This window comes from Bombina bombina, chromosome 1 (genome assembly GCF_027579735.1).
Source record: "Bombina bombina isolate aBomBom1 chromosome 1, aBomBom1.pri, whole genome shotgun sequence".
NCBI classification, from domain to species: Eukaryota; Metazoa; Chordata; class Amphibia; order Anura; family Bombinatoridae; genus Bombina; species Bombina bombina.
Genome location: NC_069499.1, coordinates 1,187,144,382 through 1,187,167,750, shown reverse-complemented (window position 1 = coordinate 1,187,167,750; position 23,369 = coordinate 1,187,144,382). Strand labels below are relative to the sequence as shown.

General features: G+C 37.8%; 1 protein-coding gene across 2 annotated transcripts in view; it reads left to right on the top strand.

The window, feature by feature from the left end:
- Window positions 1-23,369, top strand: part of ADAM11 (ADAM metallopeptidase domain 11) — a 615,610-nt gene that overhangs the window by 435,010 nt on the left and 157,231 nt on the right. For both annotated transcript variants that reach the window (XM_053699946.1, XM_053699947.1), the window contains exons 19-20: window positions 1,846-1,896; window positions 8,867-8,930. In XM_053699946.1, the coding sequence (XP_053555921.1) occupies window positions 1,846-1,896; window positions 8,867-8,930 (115 nt within the window). The remainder of the gene's footprint in view (window positions 1-1,845; window positions 1,897-8,866; window positions 8,931-23,369) is intronic.

Genomic DNA, 23,369 nt, shown 5'->3' with positions numbered 1-23,369 from the left:
TTGCCTCCTCCTGGTGGCCAGGAGTTTAATTCCCAATAGTAATTAGAATGGATAACTGGACTCTCCATGCCAGGAAAGAAAATAATTTATCGGGTAAGCATAAATTTTGTTTTTTCTGCTCTCTCTATTTTATTGCATAGGAAACTTGATCGGCTGCCTGATTTTAAAGCATTTGTTAAGGCTTTGGATATAATTTGTCCTGTTATTAAGCCTATTTCACCTCCATTGAGTTTGAATTTAGCTCTGAGTGTTCTGCAATCTCCTCCTTTTGAACTCATGCATTATAGATAGTCAGTTGTTATCTTGGAAAGTCTTGTTTTTACTTGCCATTTCCTCAACTAAGAGGGTTTACGAATTATCAGCTCTTTCTTGTGAGCCTCCTTATTTGTTTTTTCTTCAGGATAAGGCAGTGTTACATACCTTGTCTAGTTTTTTGCCTAGGGTAGTCTCTCAAGTGTAACTTGTGATTGCGCTTGGGCGATTTGTGTTTTCTTTCAACTTGTAATTCGAACAGAAAACCCAACGCACGCAATCATCTACAATAAACCCCTTATTGCTTGCACATAACTGTTGGCGCTCCACTCGTAATCTGGCCCTCTATCTCTGAATCCATAACCCTCAAAGGAGAGATTGTTGCATAATTTGGATGTGGTCAGAGAGTTTAAGTTTTATTTACAAGTGATTAAGGATTTTCGTTAGTCTTCAACTTTATTTCTTTTGTTTTCGGGCAAACATAAATGCCTAAAGGCTACTTCTGTTACTCTAGCTTCTTGATTGAAGAGTTTGATTCACTGTGCTTACTTGGAGGCAGGACAATTGAATGATAGCTCATTCAACTCATTCAGTTTCTACTTCCTGGCCTTTAAAGAATCCGGCTTCAGTAGAACGAATTTGCATAAAAAGGTGCAGCGTGGTAATCTTTACACACTTTCACCAAGTTTTATAATTTTGATGTGATGTTTGCCTTGGCTGAGGCAGCATTTGACAGGAAGGTTCTTCAGGCAGTGGTGTCTGGTAAATAAGTGCCTACATTTTCTGTTTTGTAGTCCCATCCATTTTTCGTGGACTCCACAGCTTTGGCATAGCTTCCCAAGAGTAAGGACTCGTGGACTCTCACCACCAAGAAATAAATATATTTATCAGGTAAGAATACATTTTGTTTTGGTTTTCATGTTGGCGGAGATGGGTGTTTGTCCACCAAGTATGTTGTGGGAGCTGCCCTAATTAGCTAATAAGCTAATTTCAGTTTTAATTGCTCTAATTTTACCATTATAATTTTTATTCAAAATTTTAAAGGTTCACTCAGTGCAGTAGAATTGTATAATCAATAAGTATAATATACAAATACAATGATTTAACACCTACTCTGACTTTCAAATAAGCAGTATTTTTTTCTGACAAATGGGTTTTTTTCTCCCATTTTCTGGCCCCCTGTATCATGTGACAGACATCACCAAATCACAGACTAGTATACGTATACCCTGTGAGCTTGTGCACATGCTCAGTAGGATCTTGTTCCCCAAAAAGTGGGTTTATAACAAGATTGTGCAAAATTTGATAATGGAAGTAAATTGGAAAGTGTCTTAAAACTGCATGCTCTATCTGATTATTTTTTTTTATTTTGGCTTGAGTATCCCTTTAAACAGTTATAATTAATGCTCTTTTTTCCTGAGGTTGTTGTGCCATTAAGTTAAAATATAACTTTCATTTCCTTGTTTATCACTTCTTCCGTAAACAGATGTAAAGAATGTTACCTAATGTATCTACATACTGTATGTTTATTTGTCCTATGCAAAATAATGATCTGACAGGTTGCCTAGTAAGATTTGCTCTCTTTGTCCGCAGTGCCCATCAAACGTACACAAACAGGACGGATACTTCTGTGACAATGATCAGGTAACCTTCCTGCTTGAATTTTAGTCTGTTATTTTTTCTTGTGCTTCACACTTATTCAACATAATTATTTGAATAAGTGGGAAGTGGGCCCCATTTTCCATTAAAAACATAAATAAAATATTATATTGTACGAGTGCATTGGCATATTGGTGACTTTAAACTAGACGGGATTCCATTCGTCTTCATACCAACGCAGTCAAAGTATTATGTCACTTATTGTGAGATGTAAACCATGCTGAGGCTAAGAGGCCCTTCTATCCACCATCATTCAGTTGCAGCCAATAGCCAAACACGGATATTACCAAAGAGTAGTCCCTCCTGCATAATGGCTTGTCACCCTTGTTCTCCCCATCATGAACCTTACTTCATGATCTAGGGCTGAACCTCGGCTGATGAGAGCTCTGACACCGCTGTCATAAAACGAGAGGCAGTGCCAATGACGAGTGCAGGTTGGAAGGGAGTTTAAGACAGACATCCCTCCCCAGAACGGTGTTTCTAATTTTATGAAAACATGAATAGGCCCTTAAAAGTATTGTAGGCTTGCTGTGTATAGTATAGTTATATATCTGCTTTGATAAGCTTGCCCTTTATCTAGTTGTATAACAGGAAGCTTTACAGTCAAGTGGTATAATGAAAAACTAGTGTGATTATAGTATAGTAATTTCACGAAATAACTTGCCTTGAAGACAATTTGCAAAAGCGAAAATGTCACAAAATGCACTCCTATGACCTTTGCACTTCAGATCTATATGGTAATTACAATAAAAAATATCCTTTAAGAACTAAAATAATAGAAAAATGACTTTGGTGCACACTGAGAAAAAGTGTGTGTGTGTATATATACATATATATATATATACAGGTGGCCCTCGTTTTACAACGGTTCAATTTACACCGTTTCAGAATAACAACCTTTTTTTCCAGTCATGTGACTGCTATTGAAAAGCATTGAGAAGCAGTGCATTTATTAAAATAGCCAGTAGGTGGAGCTGTCCGCTTGTGTTGCAGCAAAGCCAAGCAAGCTGAAATTAATCAGTTTAACCAGACCTGAGGTATAGTGCAGATTTCAAAGGAACAAGATCTTCCTGTCTATAAATCAGTCCAGATTGGAATGCATAGGAAGAACTGTTTGCAGAAAAATGCAAGTGAAGTCTGTGTTGTGTGATTATTTTATTAGGTTTATAATGCTGTTTAGCATTTAAAGTCTTCATTTCAAAGCTTTAAAAATAATGTATTAGCTCACATAACAAACACAAAAAAACAGGGAGTAGGCATTGTTATTAAAAAAGGCATCCCCTTTGTTGAAATACAAACCATTAGAGATAAGGAAGGCAGATACATTATCGTAATTGGCAAACTATACAACCGACCAGTAACCCTCATCTCGGTATACGCCCCTAATTCAGGCCAACACTTATTTCTTAGAAAATTGTCTAACCTAATATTGGACAACCAAAAAGGAACATTAATCATGTGTGGGGATTTTAATATAACTTTAAATCCTACATTGGACAGTTCTTCCCACCGTTCCTCGCTCTCTACCTCACACTTAAATAAAATAAAATCACATCTTAACAATATTGTAGCTCAAGATGTATAGAGAACTCTACACCCTCATCAAAAAGACTATTCTTTATTTCTTTCTATTCCTACCCACACAAAACATACACTAGGATCGACTATTCACGGATGTGGGAAGCCTAGCCTTATTTAAAACAGCAAAGATAAACCCAATAACATGGTCCGACCACTCCTCGGTAGTTGGCTCACTCTCATGGCCATCCAAACCTATCAAAGATTTCATCTGGAAATTAGATGACTTTTTACTGACGGACCCTATGCATGTCTTGAGAATAAATAAAGCCCTAACAGAACATTTTCAAATTAATGCTTCAATGGAGGTATCCTCACAGACATTGTGGGAGGCCCATAAGAGTGTTATTAGGGGTGAATTGATGGCTATAAAAGCCTACATTAACAAAACTAAAAGAGAGTCAGTCACATCTTTATTAAACAAAATTCAACAATTAGAAATTAAACACAAAAACCTTCCGTCCGATAAAGACACACTGAGGGAACTGACCATAGAGAGGCAACATCTAGCTTCTTACCTATCTAAAGAATGTAAAAGAAAAACGTTGCATAGCCAACAAAAACACTACGAAGGACGCAACAAATTTGGCAGACTCTTAGCAAGATATCTGAAACATAAAGCTCACAAAAAATACATCCTACATATTATTGACGAACGAGGACAGTCTCAATATTCCACACATAGGATAGCGCATACATTCCAAAAAAAATTTCAAAAATTGTATAACATTAAATCTACCTCCACTCAACACACCAACGACTCCCAGTCTCGCTCACAAATAATAGATGACTATCTTAAGCGCCTAAAACTTCCAAATATTACATCTGAACAGAAAGACAAATTAGAAGAATCTATAACACTAGAAGAAGTAGATTTAGTAATCAAAGATTTACCCACCGGAAAGACACCCGGTCCAGATGGATTTGGTCATAAATATTATTCAACCTTTCGAGAGACATTGACCCCTCACATTTTAAACTATTTCCAATCTATCGACTCCTTAACATCATTCTCAGAGAGAGCCTTAGAAGCCCATATAGTACTATTGCCAAAACCAAATAAATCTACCACCCTTCCCGCAAATTACCGCCCTATTTCATTGCTAAATACTGACATTAAAATTTTTGCAAAAGTTCTGGCCCTTAGATTAAATAGAATCCTTCCACATATTATCCATCCAGACCAGGTTGGCTTCATCCCAGGCCGAGAGGCCAAAGATAATACGGTCAGGGCTCTTCACCTAATACATCATATAACTAAGAATAATATACCCTCTTTGTTTTTATCAACTGACGCCAAAAAGGCCTTTGACCGTATTGCTTGGGATTTCTTGAAAGCCACTCTATCACATATAGGCCTCGGCCCTCATATAATATCCCGAATCTTCTCCCTCTACTCCCAACCTAGCGCATGTATCTTTATAAATGGTTCTCTTTCCAACCCTTTTACTATAACTAATGGGACACGCCAAGGATGCCCCTTATCGCCCCTCCTGTTCACCTGTATCATAGAAACACTAGCCACCAGCATAAGGAACAACCCACTGATCCATGGTATAGATATAGGCCCACAACAGTTCAAGGTCTCCCTTTTTGCAGACGATATGCTTTTTTCCATTACACAACCTGAAGAATCACTCCCACAATTAGCTAAAGAATTCGAGACATTCCACAATCTTTCCAATTTCTCTATCAACAAGTCCAAATCATAAATATTAAATATAAATATGAATAAAACCGACATACAAACTATTAAAAAAATCACACCCTTCTCTTGGTGTTCCTCTACACTCAAATACTTGGGTATTAATCTTGCCCCAACGTTTGACGCCATGTTTACCGCAAACTTCATTCCACTTAAACACACAATCATTAATGACCTCTCCTTGTGGAGATCTAAACAGATATCCTGGTTGGGACGTATAGAGACTATTAAAATGAATATCTTTCCGAGAGTACTCTATTACCTCCAAACACTTCCCATCCCGTTACCCTAAAACTACCTAACCTCCATACAAAGAGCATTTAATGATTATATTTGGAATAGGAGACCACCGAGAATAAATCAACGTATAATGCAATCCCCCAGGTCACATGGAGGGATGGGAGTCCCAAACTTGGAACTATACAGACAGGCTATATTCTTACAAAGAATTGTGGACTGGAACATTCATTTTCACCATAAACGATGGGTTCCCTTAGAACATCTATCACACCAGAGACCTCATTTAGGAAGACTATGTTGGTATAATTCTAATAAACTTCACCTTAAACCAGACAGTAACCCGGTAACGAGAGAGACCTTCCAGGTCTGGACTAAGATTATTAATACCACTTTATTTATTTCTTCTATACCATCCCCACTGACATCTCTACTTGAAAATGGAGAATTTACACTACGACTTCACACAACTTCATCAGAAATAGACGCACCCAATAGAGACTTTACAGTACGAAACATGATTACAAATGAATCACTACGCACACAGGAGGACCTGGTAGCAGAGGGACACAAATGTTTTTCCAACTGGTTTACATATAGACAAACCAGAAATTATATACTTAAACATAGGGAACACAATAATATGACAAGACCTCTGACAAATTTCGAGTCTCTATGTGTACAACCTCCCCCACTCAGACACACTCTATCCGCAATATATAAACTATTGATACAAAATCCCCCAGGATATATACCCCCTTTCCTAGAGAAATGGGAGACAGACCTAGGTATTGTCATACCTCCAAATACGAGCAACTCAATACTTCAGGCCACTATGAGATCTTCTATTTCTTCCGCCATATTAGAACTTAACTTTAAAGTGTTGCACAGGTGGTATTTTACCCCAAGAAAACTACACCGTTTGTTCCGCTCCCAACCGAATAAGTGTTGGAGATGTGGACATGTGAATAGTGACGATGCACACATGTGGTGGTGGTGCAATTTTTGGAGACAAATAATTAATGAAATAGAATCAATAATGGGACTGGTGTTCCCCCTAGACCCCCTGATATGGCTTCTAAATAAACCCCCAAATATTAAATATAAACCTTATCAACGTTTATTCACGATTATGACCAACGGGGCAAAACTACTGATCGCAAAAAATTGGAAACATAGCAGGGCTCCCCCACTAACCATGTGGATAAAGAAAGTAACTGATTTGGTAGAATTAGAGGAGTACTACTACCTTAAAAATGAAAAAATGAAAATCTACGCAGAACTGTCCCAGACATGGGATGCATATATATTAGCCAAATGAGAAAAACTGTCATCTTAAAGATATAAGTGATAAGGGATGTGGCTCTAGGGCTGCGGACGGGACGGGAATCATCACCCCCCCCCCCCTTTTTTTTTTTTTCCCCCCTCTTAATTTTACTCCTTGTTTTGTTTTTTGTTTTTTAGATTCTAGCTTTCTTTCTAAATATAACAGTTTATTAGAAATCCTCCTATGGGGCAAAGGCCACAATAGGGGGATCTTGGTTGAAATAGGGGTCTTTCCCCCTTGAAAATGTCAATTTGTTTGACTTAGTTCACTGATAAAATGTAACAACTGTTGGAAATGTGACTTAAGGGAGCTGCGTCTCCCGCAATATGTATCCTTTTATTTCATTACCAATAAAGTTGTTTGAAAAAAAAAAAAAAAAAAATGTATTAGGTGTTACTTATGACAATTTTAAGAGGGGCCTGGAACCTAACTCCCTCACTTCCCATTGACTTACATTATAAACTGGGTTTCAATTTACAATGGTTTTGATTTACAACCATTCCTTCTGGAACCTAACCCCGGCGTAAACTGAGGGCTACCTGTATATATATATATATATATATATATATATATATATATATATATATATATATATATATATATATATATATAATACATTCCCCGTGGACTATTGATTCACAAAATTAATGTTCATAAACTTATGAATGTTTATATTCTGAAAAAATCCAAATCTTAATTACTTCTTTTTTTGTTACTGTACTTGGTTATGTCATATGCTCTAGTTGCATAATAATATTTTTAATGGATGTCTTAAAATCATAATGTAAAGGCATATTAGAGTACTAAAGAATTTACAGCCAAGCCTGTGGCTCAAGTGGGCCCACAGAACCCTGTACCCACTACCCTACTGGTGCCCTACTGACTTCTTAACAAAAGCAACACATCCCCAGTGCCAAAGGCATCTGTGGCTACCACTATACATAGTCTAAGTCTGATCACACCTCTGCCTTGCATGCTCAGCCTTGATGTCACCTGCACTGTGGTGGATAGGCAGGGCCAAATGAGCTTTCAGTGAAGCTAGCTCCTGCTTTAGACTGAATAACATATTATCTGCCAAAGGGGGCTAATTGTATCCCTACTTAAAAGCAAAAGGGTTACTCGGCATGCATCATTATGCCAAATTTATGTAAAAGGTAAATAGATGCATTTACATATAAGCCTGTCAAACAGTGTGATAAATATTTAATATGGAAGTACCAATGAGTGTAGGAGGCAATGGGAGAGGGCTCTGTATTAAATTTCACATCCAGTGTTCCTAGTTACACCTGGGAGCTTAAAAACTAGAAAGAATTTGCTTGTATAATGGGTGCTGATGTAGTATTGGTATTAATGATATAAGAGGTGATAATAATCAGAGAGATCTTAAGCTAGCTCTATAGTAGGAGAGTATCATAAGACAAATGCAGCACATTTATAGAATACACATATCTTAAAATCCAGTGGTAGGAGCTATTAACTGTTTATAAATTTGCAATGAAGTATTTCCACATTAAAATGCAAGATATAAACCAAAGGTAAAGTTTATAAGGTGATAAAGCTGACCCTTTGCTGTTCTAGAATTTCTCACTTTGGAATATGCTTCCCTCCTTCACTGTGTATGTTAAAGGGACAGTCAAGTCCAAAAAAACTTTCATGATTTAAATAGGGAATGTGATTTTAAACAACTTTCCAATTTACTTTTATCACCAATTTTGCTTTGTTCTCTTGGAATTCTTACTTGAAAGCTAAACCTACGAGGGTCATATTCTAATTTCTTAGACCTTGAAGACTCCCTCCAATTTGAATATATTTTGACCACTAGAGGGCATTGGTTCATGTGTTTCATATAGATAACATTGAGCTCATGCACATGAAGTTACCCTGGAGTAAGCACTGATTGGCTAAAATGCAAGTCTGTCAACAACTGAAACAAGGGGGCAGTTTGCAGAGGCTTAGATACAAGGTAATCATAGAGGTGTATTTCTATAACAGTGTTGGTTATGTAAAACTGGGGAATGGGTAATAAAGGGATTATCTTTCTTTTTAAACAACAAAAATTCTGGTGTTGACTGTCCCTTTAATGTGTCTCTGTACATCTGTTTTGACAGGGAAGATGTTTTGGTGGTCGCTGTAAGACTAGAGACCGGCAGTGTAATGCGTTGTGGGGACACAGTAAGTACAGCACATGGGGAAAGGTACCTTTCATGCTGACCACTTTTAGAAGATTAATATTATGTATATATGTGCCAAAAATGTATATGTGTTTGCAGTTTGCACTAATGTGCAAATATAAAAAAGTCAACAGCAGTAACTTAGAAAAAACAAAGGAAGACATTTTATTCTTCTAACAGATCACAGATTGTCAGATAAAATGAAGCAATGAATTAAAATATATTAGTAAATTTACTGAATATTACACAATGTGATTGGGAAGCCAGCTGGTGGAATCCTGTTCACTATATTTCTCTTCAGACTATGGCCTTTGAACCGATTGGTGGCCCGCAGTCTTGAATATATACCTGCATACATCAGGGTGGATGAATAGATTTATTTAGAGAGCAAATTCTGATTGAAGGCTTTACATCTTAGAACTCATTTTCATTTTATCTCTCATAAGCTTGCCTGAGACTCATTGAATTTTGATAAAATGGGGAAAATGTTCAAATTATTTGTATCTTTATTTGAATAAATGCAGTGAAAGTAAACTACATGTGTATTGTGTCTGTAATTGTAATATATCACATAAGTAAACTACATGGGTATTGTGTCTGTAATTGTAATATATCACATAAGTAAACTACATGTATATTGTGTCTTTAATTGTAATATATAACATAAGTAAACTACATATGTATTGTGTCTGTAATTGTAATATATCACATAAGTAAACTACATGTGTGTTTTGTCTTTAATTGTAATATATCACTTAAGTAAGCTACATTTGTATTGTGTCTGTAATTGTAATATATCACATAAGTAAACTACATGGGTATTGTGTCTGTAATTGTAATATATCACATAAGTAAACTACATGTATATTGTGTCTTTAATTGTAATATATAACATAAGTAAACTACATATGTATTGTGTCTGTAATTGTAATATATCACATAAGTAAACTACATGTGTGTTTTGTCTTTAATTGTAATATATCACTTAAGTAAGCTACATTTGTATTGTGTCTGTAATTGTAATATATCACATAAGTAAACTACATGGGTATTGTGTCTGTAATTGTAATATATCACATAAGTAAAATGCATGTGTGTTGTGTCTGTAATTGTAATATATCACATAAGTAAACTACATGGGTATTGTGTCTGTAATTGTAATATATCACATAAGTAAAATGCATGTGTGTTGTGTCTGTAATTGTAATATATCACATAAGTAAACTGCATGTGTGTTGTGTCTGTAATTGTAATATATCACATAAGTAAAATGCATGTGTGTTGTGTCTGTAATTGTAATATATCACATAAGTAAACTGCATGTGTGTTGTGTCTTTATTTGTAATATATCACATAAGTATACTACATGTGTATTGTGTCTCTAATTGTAATATATCACATAAGTATACTACATATGTATTGTGTCTGTAATTGTAATATATCACATAAACTACATGTGTGTTGTGTCTTTAATTGTAATATATCACATAAGTAAACTACATATGTATTGTGTCTGTAATTGTAATATATCACATAAGTAAACTACATGTGTATTGTGTCTGTAATTGTAATATATCACATAAGTAAACTACATGTGTGTTGTGTCTTTAATTGTAATATATCACATAAGTAAGCTACATGTGTATTGTGTCTGTAATTGTAATATATCACATAAGTAAACTACATGTGTATTGTGTATGTAATTGTAATATATCACATAAGTAAAATGAATGTGTTGTGTCTGTAATTGTAATACATCACATAAGTAAACTGCATGTGTGTTGTGTCTGTAATTGTAATACATCACATAAGTAAATTGCATGTGTTGTGTCTCTAATTGTAATATATAACATAAGTAAACTACATATGTATTGTGTCTGTAATTGTAATATATCACATAAACAAATAAAAACAGATAGTAAAGGTGAATAGAGGCAAAATGTCTGAGAAAGCAAAGTAACAAAGAAGAAAAAAGATACAGAAAAGCAAAGCTTTTAGATTACAACACTTAAAATAAAAATAAAACTGCCCAATTGTTCAAATGTTATTCTAATTCTGCTGCTACCCAAAATGTAGAATATGTGCAAGAATGTGTGATATAGGTTTAGGATATTTACTATATTTACTATCATAAGAGTAGGAAAAAGCGTTCTTAAAATTATTGGATGATTATTCCCCTAGTGCTATCAAGATCTTGATAAAGGTCATCAGCCGAAACGCGTAGATTTGCTCATTGCTGGCTATTTCAGATAGCAACCACAGAGGAAGATTTGCTCTCTGTTGGCTATTTTAGATAGCAACCACAAAGGAATATCCCCCACAAGAATCACGGACCTGTGAGCGACCATTTACAAACTGGTTTTCCTTCTTTATATTAGGAGAGTCCACGGCTTCATTCCTTACTAGTGGGAATACAGAACCTGGCCACCAGGAGGAGGCAAAGGCACCCCAACCAAAGGCTTAACTACCTCCCCCACTCCCCTCATCCCCCAGTCATTCTTTCATCACAGGAGGTTGGCAGAGAAGTGTCAGAAGATATGGAGTTCCTTATGGAGGGTAGTACCCTTCGGAATGGAGCTGGACTTTTAAGTTGTCTTGTCAGACTCTCAGTGAGAGCATTGGCGAATGTTAGGGTCTGGAGAGTCTTTCTGCAAACCCATCCAGACTCGTATTAACAGCTCCTAAGCAATCGGTGATGACGAGTTTCACTGCCTGCTTCTATCACTCACGTCCATGTCAGGAGCTATGCTACAAGACTGTCAAACTTGAGAGGCTGTGTGTCTGTTCCACGGCAGAGATTCCGGTAAGATCGTTTAATTTTTTATGCATATGATAACACAAGAAGATTGGGTCACAATCATGGGTTAATATCTCCGGAAGGGGATTATTGAACAGGGGGGATTTAACGCATAATTTACTTTATTATGTTTTATGCTGCGAAATGTGTGAGATGAGGCTCAGGCAGAGGTTGGAACATTCAGGTTTTACTTTTGTTTTGGATAGATGCGCAGCCTGTTAGGTTAGGCGCGCTTTTTCCTGTATCAGGGGCGGTCCTACATGGCGCCCCACGTGACCGGGTGTGGTCACACTGATTTCCTCTTTCCTGACCGTGCGGTTTACAGGAAACAAAGCGGTTTCTCTGTGGGGCCTGGGTCATAGGATTGGGGGTATAAAAGTGCTAGTCCATCTTACAAGCGCAAGCTATGGAGGACTCTGATACATTCGAGAGTACTCCCTCTTTTCCTAAGTCTAATACCTGTCTATATTGTGAGGCGGTTAAGGTATATCTGCCTGCTCAATTATGTTCCACATTCATTTATAAAGTAATGATAGCTAAGAAAACAAAGATGTTTAGTACCACTGAGCCGTCCACCTCTGGGGAGTCTCCGTCCCGTGAGGTGCGTTCCCTGCAGTCATCTCCTATTACACATGCAGCTTCCCATTACACTGCTAATCCTCCTTCTGGAGGGGCCCTCTTACTGCCAGACTTTTCTGAACAGCTAAAAACGGCAATATCTGCGGCCTTCAGTGCTTTACCTCGCCCTGCTAAGCGCAAGTGAAAGGTCAAATATTGCTATCCTTCCCAGGGGTCATCTACTAACTTGTTGGATTTATCTGATACAAGATTATCCGCTGATGAAGACGCCTCTGATACTTCAGAGGATGCTCTTTCTTGGTCGGAATCTGCTGCCTCTAAGCCTCCAGCTGTGGAGAAACCAGACTTTAGATTTAGGATTGAACACTTACGCTTTCTGTTAAAGGAAGTTTTGGCTACTTTAAAGGTTCCAGAACCTAAATTACCTGAGGAACTTTGTATTCCTAAACTAGAAAGGTCTACAGGGACAGGGTTATACCACAGTCTTTCCCGGTTCCCTTAAAGATGGCGAATATTATTAAGAATGAATGGGAAAGACTTGGTTCCTCCATTTTCCCTTCTTCTTCTTTTAAGAAATTATTCCCGGTTCCAGACTCTCAATTGGAGTTGTGGGGTTCCGTCCCTAAGGTGGATGGCGCTATCTCCACGCTTGCTAAATGCACTACTATCCTGCTTGAGGATAGTTCTTCATTTAAAGAGTTCATGGATAAGAAGTTAGAAACTCTGTTGAGAAAGATGTTTCAGCACACAGGATATTTGTTTCAACCGGCACCTATTGGTGTGACTTTTTATCTGACTTGATCGAGGTGGAAGGTCCCCTTGACACAATCCAGGAAAGAATTAAGGCCTTAAGGGTAACTTATTCTTTTATTTGTGATGCAAATATGCAGATTATTCACCTGAATGCCAAGGAGTCAGGTTTTCCTGTGCTAGCCCATAGTGCACTTTGGCTGAGGTCTTGGTCTGCGGACATGACTTCAAAATCTAGACTTTTCTCTCTTCCATTTAAGGGGAAGATTCTTTTTGGTCCAGGCCTGGACCATGGTCACTGGAGACAAAGGTGCCTTTTTACCGCAGGATAAGAAGAACAAACCTAAAGGACAAGGTCCTAATTTTTGTTCCTTTCGTTCGGATAAATCCCAATGCCAGCAGCCCTCTGCGAAGCCTGAGCAGTCCAAGGGAACTTGGAAACTGATTCAGTCTTGGAATAAATCCAAGCAGAACAAGAAGCCCACCGAAGCAAAGTCGGCATGAAGGGGCAGCCCCTATCCAACTCTGGATCGTGTTGGGGGCAGACTATCTCTCTTTTTTGAGGCTTGGCTGGGGGACGTGCAAGACCCTTGGGTCCTGGAGGTCATCGCCCAGGGATACAGGATAGGTTTCAAATCTCATCCACCAAGGGGCAGATTCCTCTTGTCAAACCTGTCTTCAAGGCCAGAAAAATGAGAGGCTTTTCTAGGGTGCGTGAGGGATCTCTCCTCCCTGGGAGTCATTGTACCATTACCTCTAGCAGAGAGAGGTCTTGGGTACTACTCAAACCTTTTTTATGGTCCCAAAGAAGGAGGGAACCTTTCGCACGATTCTGGACCTAAAGTGCTTAAACAGGTTCCTGACAGTCCCATCGTTCAAGTTGGAGACGATAAGGTCCATTCTGCCCTTAGTTCAAGAAGGACAGCTGAAGACTATGATAGACTTGAAGGATGCTTACCTTCATGTTCCAATCCACAAGGAACACTTCAAGTTCCTAAGATTTGCTTTCCTGGACCAGCATTTCCAGTTTGTAACACTTCCATTTGGTCTAGCTACTGCCCCAAAAGTCTTTAGAAAGGTTCTGGGGGCCCTGCTCACAGTGGCGAGAAATAGAAGTATAGCAGTAGCGCCATACTTAGACGACATCCTGGTTCAGGCACCATCCTGTTGGCTGGCAGAGGACCATTCAAAAGGTCTTCTGTTTCTTCTTCGATCTCATGGATAGAAGATACATTTAGAAAAGAGTTCTCTTGTTCCCAGTAACAGGGTGGAATTCCTGGGTACGATACTAGACTCAATATCAATGAGGATATTTCTTACAGACCAGAGATGTTACAAAATAACTTCCAATTGTCTTGCCCTACAGACCTCCTTAAGGCCCTCTGTGGCCCGGTGTATGGAGGTAATTGGGCTCATGGTTTACAACATAGACATCATTCCATCTCTGTCCAGATCACCTGTCCTAAGGGACATCCTTCTTGAGACCATCCTTTTAGATTGTGACTACGGACGCAAGTCTATCAGGATGGGGAGCTGTTTGAGGTGCCAGGAAGGCACAGGGCCTGTGGACTCAAGAGGAATCTCTCCTCCCGATCAATATTTTGGAACTTCGAGTGATCTTCAATGCTCTGAAGGCTTGGCCTCTTCTGGGTTCATCCCAATTTATCAGATTTTAATCAGACAACATAACCTTGGTGGCTTACATCAACCATTGGGGGGGAACGAGGAGCTTCCTAGCAATGAGGGAAGTATCTCAGATTCTGGAATGGGCGGAGGCTCACAACTGTTCGCTGTCAGCGATCCACAATCCCGGGTGTGAGCAACTGGGAAGCGGATTTCCACCTGGCTGTGTGCAGCTAGGACTCTGAGCTTGCATTGCTTGTCTCTGTTTTGTCTTAACCATTTAAGTGTCCTAACTGTTTAAGTGTGTTCATTTAGGAGTCTGGTATCTCAGATGTGTGTTAAACATATTGCCTAAATATAACCTTTTGTGCTTTTGTTTATTTTATTATTATTTTTAGACTAACTCACTCTATACACTAACATTGTTTAAATTTATTTTTATTTTTTTTTTTTTTTTTAAATATTTTTTATTGAGGTAAAGAATATAACAGTACATAGTAATCATTTAGAAAAACCCTCAACCCGTGAGGATATATAATAAGGTATACAGTACTGTACATATAGCATACATCTCCACAAAACTATAAACATAAATAAAGTCTTGCACTTCTACATGTAGAGAAAACAAAAACTAAAAACTGAACCAAACACTAGTAAACAAGTGCTACCTATGTGGTTAATAAAAGTAAAAAGGACTAACCTCAGATTTTCAAATAAAAATATGGGGCCCTTTTGGAGCCCTTATGACTGTAATTGCCAAAAGTTATGAAAAGAATTCAAATCTATAGCCTATAGGGCTATAATTAAGCCCATACAAATATAAATCTCCTTAGACGAGTGAAATCATTAGAAAATATACAATAAGAAAGGGGATTAGCAAGACTATTATTATGTAATACTTGAATGAGGCTATTACTAGCCGCTACATTGTACCAGTCTTGTGTTATATAGAAGGGAAATTCAAGGGAATCTACGTTCCTTGGTTTACTAAGTAAACATATACTAAGGCGGGAGCCCTAGGGGGGGAATCAGAGCCAACCAGTTTATAATATATAGTTAGACAGTTGAGGCTATAGAGGTAGACCACATATACCTACACTCTGTAACATGGATAATAACTTGCCAAATATAAGCAGCCACGGGCTATCATTGTTGTTTTACCTAAATCTAAATTATCTATATGGACTGGCAATTTTCATGTCTGGGAAGAGAATATAATTTATTTAGTCTCAATTCTGCTAAACTGAAGACACCTTATATTATTAGATTAGAGTACACTAGGGGTGTTGCTAAGCACTTCAAATTAAAAAAAAGACAGCATATTGGAAAGCCATGAATTACATATTAAACTAAATAAGAAAACTATAACACTGAAACTTAAACTATCAGAACAGTAGCATTACTAGTGTAGGGGGTATTAATCATATGTATTTGCATCAAAATACATCTACAAAGTAGATCAGAAAGTGTATAGTACCCCTACTTTTAATAATTAAATAAAACCTGTTCCCTAAAAACATATACTGAATAACTGCAGAAATCGGTGATATATCCTAGCGAATTCTTAAGAAGGTCTTATGTTAATATTATCCAATTGGTATATAGAATGTTAGAGTATAGATGTTCTAAAGCTAATTTTGACTGTAATAAGCCCAAGGGCTAGAATATGCTGTCCCGGCCGCAGGCAGCACACCAGCCCACATGACAGGTAGTGATGTAACACAAATACAGTAATACCTATTACACTAAAATTAGAAGCCTGGCAATGCTTAAATAATTTCAATAACGTAATTATTGCTACGATATAGGCCTACAATAGATTCAGTGCTAACATAGTAGCTGATGATTACAAGTCCACAATGCTTATATTCAACAAGGGACTTTCCAGAAAACCTATGTTTCAGACATTAACATCTTATCAGACTGTCCTAGCAAATATATAAATTTAAATGTTCGAAAGTCTTATCAGTACTATATATACTATACCCTAAAAGGGGTAGGGCAGTAGTCTATTATATAAATATACCCAGTGCAGATGCTCATTCAACATGTGGGTTTAAAAGCATACAAAAGCAAAACTAAACTGCCTGGATCGTAATAAATAATCTTATTTAAGCCCAGTATACTTCAGAATAAGCCTTAGGTCAATCTTATAAACTAATGTTCTACAGAGCTACAGCATTAAATAACATTGGTCTGTAGTACCCAGAGGTATTTGTACTGAAATGTTAGACTATACTATAGCTAGATATGTAAGTCAGGGATCATATTAGACATATAGAAACAATAAACTCCCCAGTATTAGGCACATAGATATTAGCAAAATAAACATGACAGAACTATCCTAGCACTAAAAGGGGTACAGAAAAAAAAAGGATTTAGAGTCCAAATATATTATTACAGTCCCAGGACAGCATTTCCATGAATAGATAATAAAAACATTTATAGCAACTGATCTTTGTCCATCCAGTGGTAAAAAGTGAGATTTATAATAGGTGTCAAACTAAATGATTAATCAACCTCTATTGAACTAGCTATGTTATGCATCAAAATCCAAAAGAACAGTCACACTAACTCACATACATGGGTTCAGAGGGCTGGAGGGAATATCGTTCTTACCAGTATCTTAGACACGGCTGGGAAATCTTATGTGTCTATACTGCCATCTAGTGGGCCAGGGAAGATATGAGCAGCAGAGGGGAAAAAAGGAAACCGATCACATTTAAATGAACACGGGCTCTATTAACTCAGAATGTTACCTATTCCCCCAATAAAGTAGCTACCTGAACATCAGAATATTGAAACCTACCCAGAGAACAGTCCAGAAATATACATTACAATCTAGAAAACAAAGTGTATGTAAACATTGTGAAAAAACTCTGCGTTAAACATCTAACATCATGAATCTGCCTATACCATATAACCCACATCTGCCATTCGATTTGTAGAAACAAAAAAACAAACAAAAAAAAAAAAAACACAGACTTAGAATATATTTGATCAATTCCTTGCTGGGGAAGATCAGTTCCATCATAAGTTCAACCAACTCCTTGCCTGGGGCTGCTCAGTCCGGTAAGCAATAAAAGAGAAAGGCAATAAAATATATAAGATAAATGACCTGACTAATATTTCAAACATGGGAGAATGATCTAGGAGCAGCTCCCAGTAAAGGGGACTCCTCTCCACATATCAGAACCTTTATCCGACACCAGCCCTGTTATGCTGGGGTAAAGTCTCAGCCACATCTCCGCCACCAAAATAAACAGTCCAGGTAACGTTCTCAGGGCCTTGACTCTTGTAGAAAGAAACCTTCAGAACGATCATGTTAGTATCCAGGCCTCCACCACTGAGCACTTTGCAGATGTTCACTGCTGATACCATCTCAGTGTCTCCCATCCTCTCAGTAGTGATTAGTACAGATAGCCAGCTAGCACCAGGATCCTCATCTTTGTCAAATGAAAGTGAGACCGCACTGTCTCCCCGCAACTCTCGCTCTACTCCCATCACCTGTCTCACTGCAGATACACTATCCACCGATGGTGAAACAAACGGTTGTGGTTTTTGCTGGCTCTGTGCCACATATCCTCCGGTACTATGAGCGGGATCCCTCTCCAGTTTCACCTGTTGCTCAGCGCCGAGGTGCTGAGGGTAGGAATAGTTGGTAATAATCTGTAGAAGCTCTCTCCTCAGCTCCCCAAACACAGCATGCACGGTATTACAAAGATCTTCCATGGCTCAAGGTCTATTTCGGGATAGTGCTAGTAAACAATGTACAAAGGAGTCAGAATAGACTGGGCTATAGTGTGCCACGAGGGCAGTAGAAAGAACAAACAGGCAAGATGGCCGCTACCCCAGAGCTTCTATAACGATCAGTCCATTAACCAAGTATGCAGCTCTGTTGTCTCCGTAGCTCGCAGCATAAGTAACACCAGTAGTCAGGGCAGTCTCACCAGAGGTTGAACTCACTTTTAACGTATTATTCGTTCAGCTGGATGGCCATTGTAAGCATAAAAGGATAAAAGTTATATGGAGCTCTACTCATGTGCGTCCATTCTGTTGCCGAGCTAGCTCCGCCCCCCCAAATTTATTTTTATTTTATTTTATTTTGTTTTACTTTGTTCCTATATATGAATTTTATACATTATATGCTGTGAATTTTTTATGTACTATATGCCTTTTTTGCTTTAGGATAATTTTCTACTGTACAATAATTTTCTACTGTACAACATTTTATAGAACCAATATTTATTTTTAGGGTAGTAAGAATTAAATTTGATTTTAATATATTTATTTATTAATTTTATTGTATCCACCCCTATAGTTTTAGCTTTAGTTTCAGAGTATTTCTGACCTTCAGCGCAGGGAGATTATCTATTTAACAAGCGGATTTCCTTAGCAGACAATCCTTTCATCCGGGGGAATGGTCTCTCTATCCCGAGGTGTTTGCGGAGATTTGCAACAGATGGGGGACGCCAGAGATAGATCTCATGGTGTTTCCGCTCAATTTAAAACTGCCCAGATATGGGTCGTGGTCCAGGGATCCTCAGGCAGAGCTAATAGAAGCATTAGCAGTGCCTTGGAAGTTCAATCTAGTTTACATTTTTCCACCGTTACCACATCTTCCTTCGGTAGTGGCCCGCATCAAACAAGAGCAAGCTTTGACAAAACTATTTGCTCCAGGATGTGGTTCGCGGACCTGGTGGGGATGTCTTCATCTCCTCCATGAAGGTTACCTTGTCGCAGGGATCTGCTGGAACAGGGTCCTTTTGTTCATCTGGAAAAGAGTAAAAACAGGCGCAGCCCAACTCAAGCGTAAAAACATTTAATATGGTAAGTGCACACACAGCTAATTGGCAACTAACAAGAAATAAAAAGATAAAAGGCACATCAATACATGCACATAAGATTATGCATACACCCCAGTCTTTTCTGCAAACTTGATCAAGTCCCAAGCGCTTCCACCACCTCAGTCGATTAAATACCTGGAGTTTTGGATGCCACAGGTTATTACAAAGCCGGTTAGGGGTGTAAAGACACACAGAATGTACTCTCTCTACGTGCGTTTTGTCGGAGAACTCTCACACTTTTTCAAGAGTAAGTAATTTGTCCTTTTGTTCATCAAAATCTAGATTCTCTGAGGCTGACTGCGTGGAGATTGAACGCTTAGTCCTTGCCAAGAGAGGTTTTTTTCTGAAAGAGTGACTGATACTCTCATTCAAGCTTGAAAGCCGGTTACTCGTTACATCTATCATAAGGTGTGGAGAACCTACTTATTCTGTTTTGAAGAGCGAGGATTCCCTTGGCATAGGGTCATAGTTTCCAGGATTCTTTCCTTTCTCCAGGATGGCCTGGAAAAGGACCTTTCTGCTAGTTTCCTAAAGGGACAGATTTCGGCTCTATCTGTTTTATTGCACAAGAGGCTCGCTGAACTTCCTGATGTTCAGTCTTTTGTTCAGTCTTTGGCTAGAATCAGACAGTCAAAAAGACAGCAGCACTCACCACTTCCAAAATTGCAGAAAAGTATTGAAACACCAAGGTGCACAAGATAACGTTTCAAACCTCAGTCCTTAATCATATCAGTACACATAATGAACATACAAAGCTCTTAAATAGTGGTTGGTATCAAAGCCACACCCCCATTTTTAATACACACCTGTGCAATACTATAATGAGGCTGAGTACTAGTATCCATTGAAAATTACATATCTAACTCCAACATATGACTGATGCATATAACAAACAAACAATATAATAATGATATTTATAAAATACTTTCCTCTCCAAGGAATATACAATATCATAAAGCTCCATGTGAAAATTGTATCTATGTGTTTAACATACAATTTTTAGTTTTAACACAAACATTGTTAGAACCTCATTACTATGGGCCTTAATATAGGGTACACAAATGCATAAATATATTAAACCTAATATTATAAAAATATAGACAGGTCAAAATCTTTATTAAGACCCATTGGGCTCAAGGTCTCCAATTTATCAATCTAAAATATCTCTTTTTGTGGGTCTCCCCCTCGTCTGCCTATGTGATCAATAATGTGGAATTTTAGTTGAGCGATGTTATGGCCAGCACTTACAAAATGTTCAGCTATAGGGTTTTTTATGACCTATGTTCTGTCATCCTATCACGGAACAATCTAGTGGTCTCTCCGATATAACTCCGCCCACATGGGCATTTGAGCATATAGATAGCATAAGTTGTAGTGCATGTAAAAAAAACTTTAATAATACATTTTTTCCTTGTTCTAGGATGAAAAAAATGTTTGCCTTTGATTATTCTGTTGCAGCTTAAATCATTGTACCCAGTAACAAAGACCAGGCGATCATCTTTAAGTTTTTTCCTAACCTTAGGTTGTGACAAATCCAACATGTTTTTACATTTTAAAGATGATACATCAGAAGTTTCTTTATCCACTAAATCTCTAGGATAACCTCTATTCATAAATGTGTTTCCCATTTCTTTCAGTCTGATATTAACACCAGATTCATCTGAGACTATACTTTTAACTCTTAACATTTGACTACGGGGGAAAAACGACTTTTCTAAGGATTCAGGATCAAAACTGTTAAAGATTATTTTTATCTGTCGGTTTGACAAATAGTTCAGTCTGTAATAAATTGCCACATTTATAAACCACAGTATCTAAAAACTCAATTTTCTCCTCACTATAAGTAAGGCTAAATTTAATGTGTGCAGTGGCCCCATTTAACTGATCCACAAAGTCAATGAGGGACCCAATGTCGCCCAGCCAAATGACAAATTTATCGTCTATATATACTGTATATGTAATTTTCAAAAACAAACCTCTCTTCAAAGATGTTCATAAATATATTGGCGTAAGTCGGGGCGACATTGGATCCCATCACCGTACCCTGCAACTGTAAATAATACTCATCTTGAAAAAGAAAATAGTTGCATCTCAAAACGATCTCTAAGAGATCCAGAATAATTTTAATTTGGCAATCATTCATATCACTAAACTGATACAATACTCTCTTTACTGCACCTATTCCTGCTGAATGGGTAATAAAGGGGTATAAACTTGAAACATCGAGTGTAAAGAGTATTTTTTTATCAGTAGTGGCAGGAAGGTCCAATTTGCATAAAAAATCACTAGTGTCTTTTATGAAAGAGCTGGAAAGAGTGATAAAAGGTTTTAAGATCTTATCCAAATATATGGAAATGTTAGAACAGACAGAGCCTATGCTGGACACAATTGGACGGCCGGGAGGTGCTAGAAGGTTTTTGTGCACCTTAGGCAAAGTATATAAAACTGGAGTTTTAGCATGATCACATATCAAAATTGACATTTATTTTTTATCAATTATACCATTTCTTACTGCACCCAAGACCTTATGTTTAATTTCCCTTTGGGATTATGAGACAAAAGGCAATAGACATTATTATCAGATTACTGCAACTTAATTTCAGTAATATAATACTCTTTGACCAATAGGACAGTGGCTCCGCCCTTGTCAGCAGGTTTCAGGATAATTTGTTTATTGTCTTGCAAAGATTTAATGGCTTTCAATTCCTCTTTGCCGAGGTTCAAATGACCATATCTTACTGTGTTATTACCTCTGTCATATTTAGTTTTTAAAATATTTGTCTTTCATAACCAGTTCTGTAAATGTGTCTATGCTATGATCATAGTTTGAGGCATAAACTTACTACGGGTCTTATGTCCTAGTGCCTTTAAACTTAACCTATTACGTTCGCTCTCCTTAGAAATAGTGGATACATCTGGATTGTCATATACAGTGTTAACAGAAAATATCGATTTTAATTTCAAAGTCCTGAAAAAACGAAAAAGGTCTTTTCTCTTGTAAAGGTGTATCCAGTCCACGGGTTCATCCATTACTTGTGGGATATTCTCCTTCCCAACATGAAGCTGCAAGAGGACACCCACAGCAGAGCTGTCTATATAGCTCCTCCCCTAACTGCCACCCCCAGTCATTCTCTTGCAGCTCTCGACAAGAAAGGAAGTATCAAGAGAGATGTGGTGACAGTGTAGTTTTTACCTTCAATCAAAAGTTTGTTATTTTTAAACGGTACCGGCGTTGTACTGTTTTTACTCTCAGGCAGAAATTGGAAGAAGACTTCTGCCTGGAGGTTTGATGATCTTAGCGGTTTGTAACTAAGGTCCATTGCTGTTCTGACACATAACTGAAGAGTATGGAAAGAAAACTTCAGTTGGGGGGACGGTCTGCAGATTGCCTGCTTTGAGGTATGTTCAGTATATTTTTTTCTAGAGCGATGATAAGGTCTAGAAAATGCTGACAGTGCCTGGTATATTTAAGGTAAGCCTGATACAGTGATTTAACAACAACTGGGATCATGCTTGCAAAAAGGGATAATATTCATGTTAAAACCTATATTACTTAGTTTAAAAACGTTTGCATGATTTATAAATAAAAACGTTTTTTCTCTGAGGGTGATAAATCTTTATTTGGGGCCTAATTTCCACATGGCTTGTTAGATTACTCCTAGGAGTACTTTTTTAAGGCCCTCTGACTTTGAGTGCATGGTGGGAGGGGCCTATTTTCGTTTTCAGTCTGAGACATCCAGCTTCCCTGAAGGAGTCCTCTGGCTTATAGGACCTCTATAGAGGGTTTTGTTCCTGCAAAAATCGTTTTTAAAGGCAGGTAGGAGCCACAGCAGGGCTGTGGCAG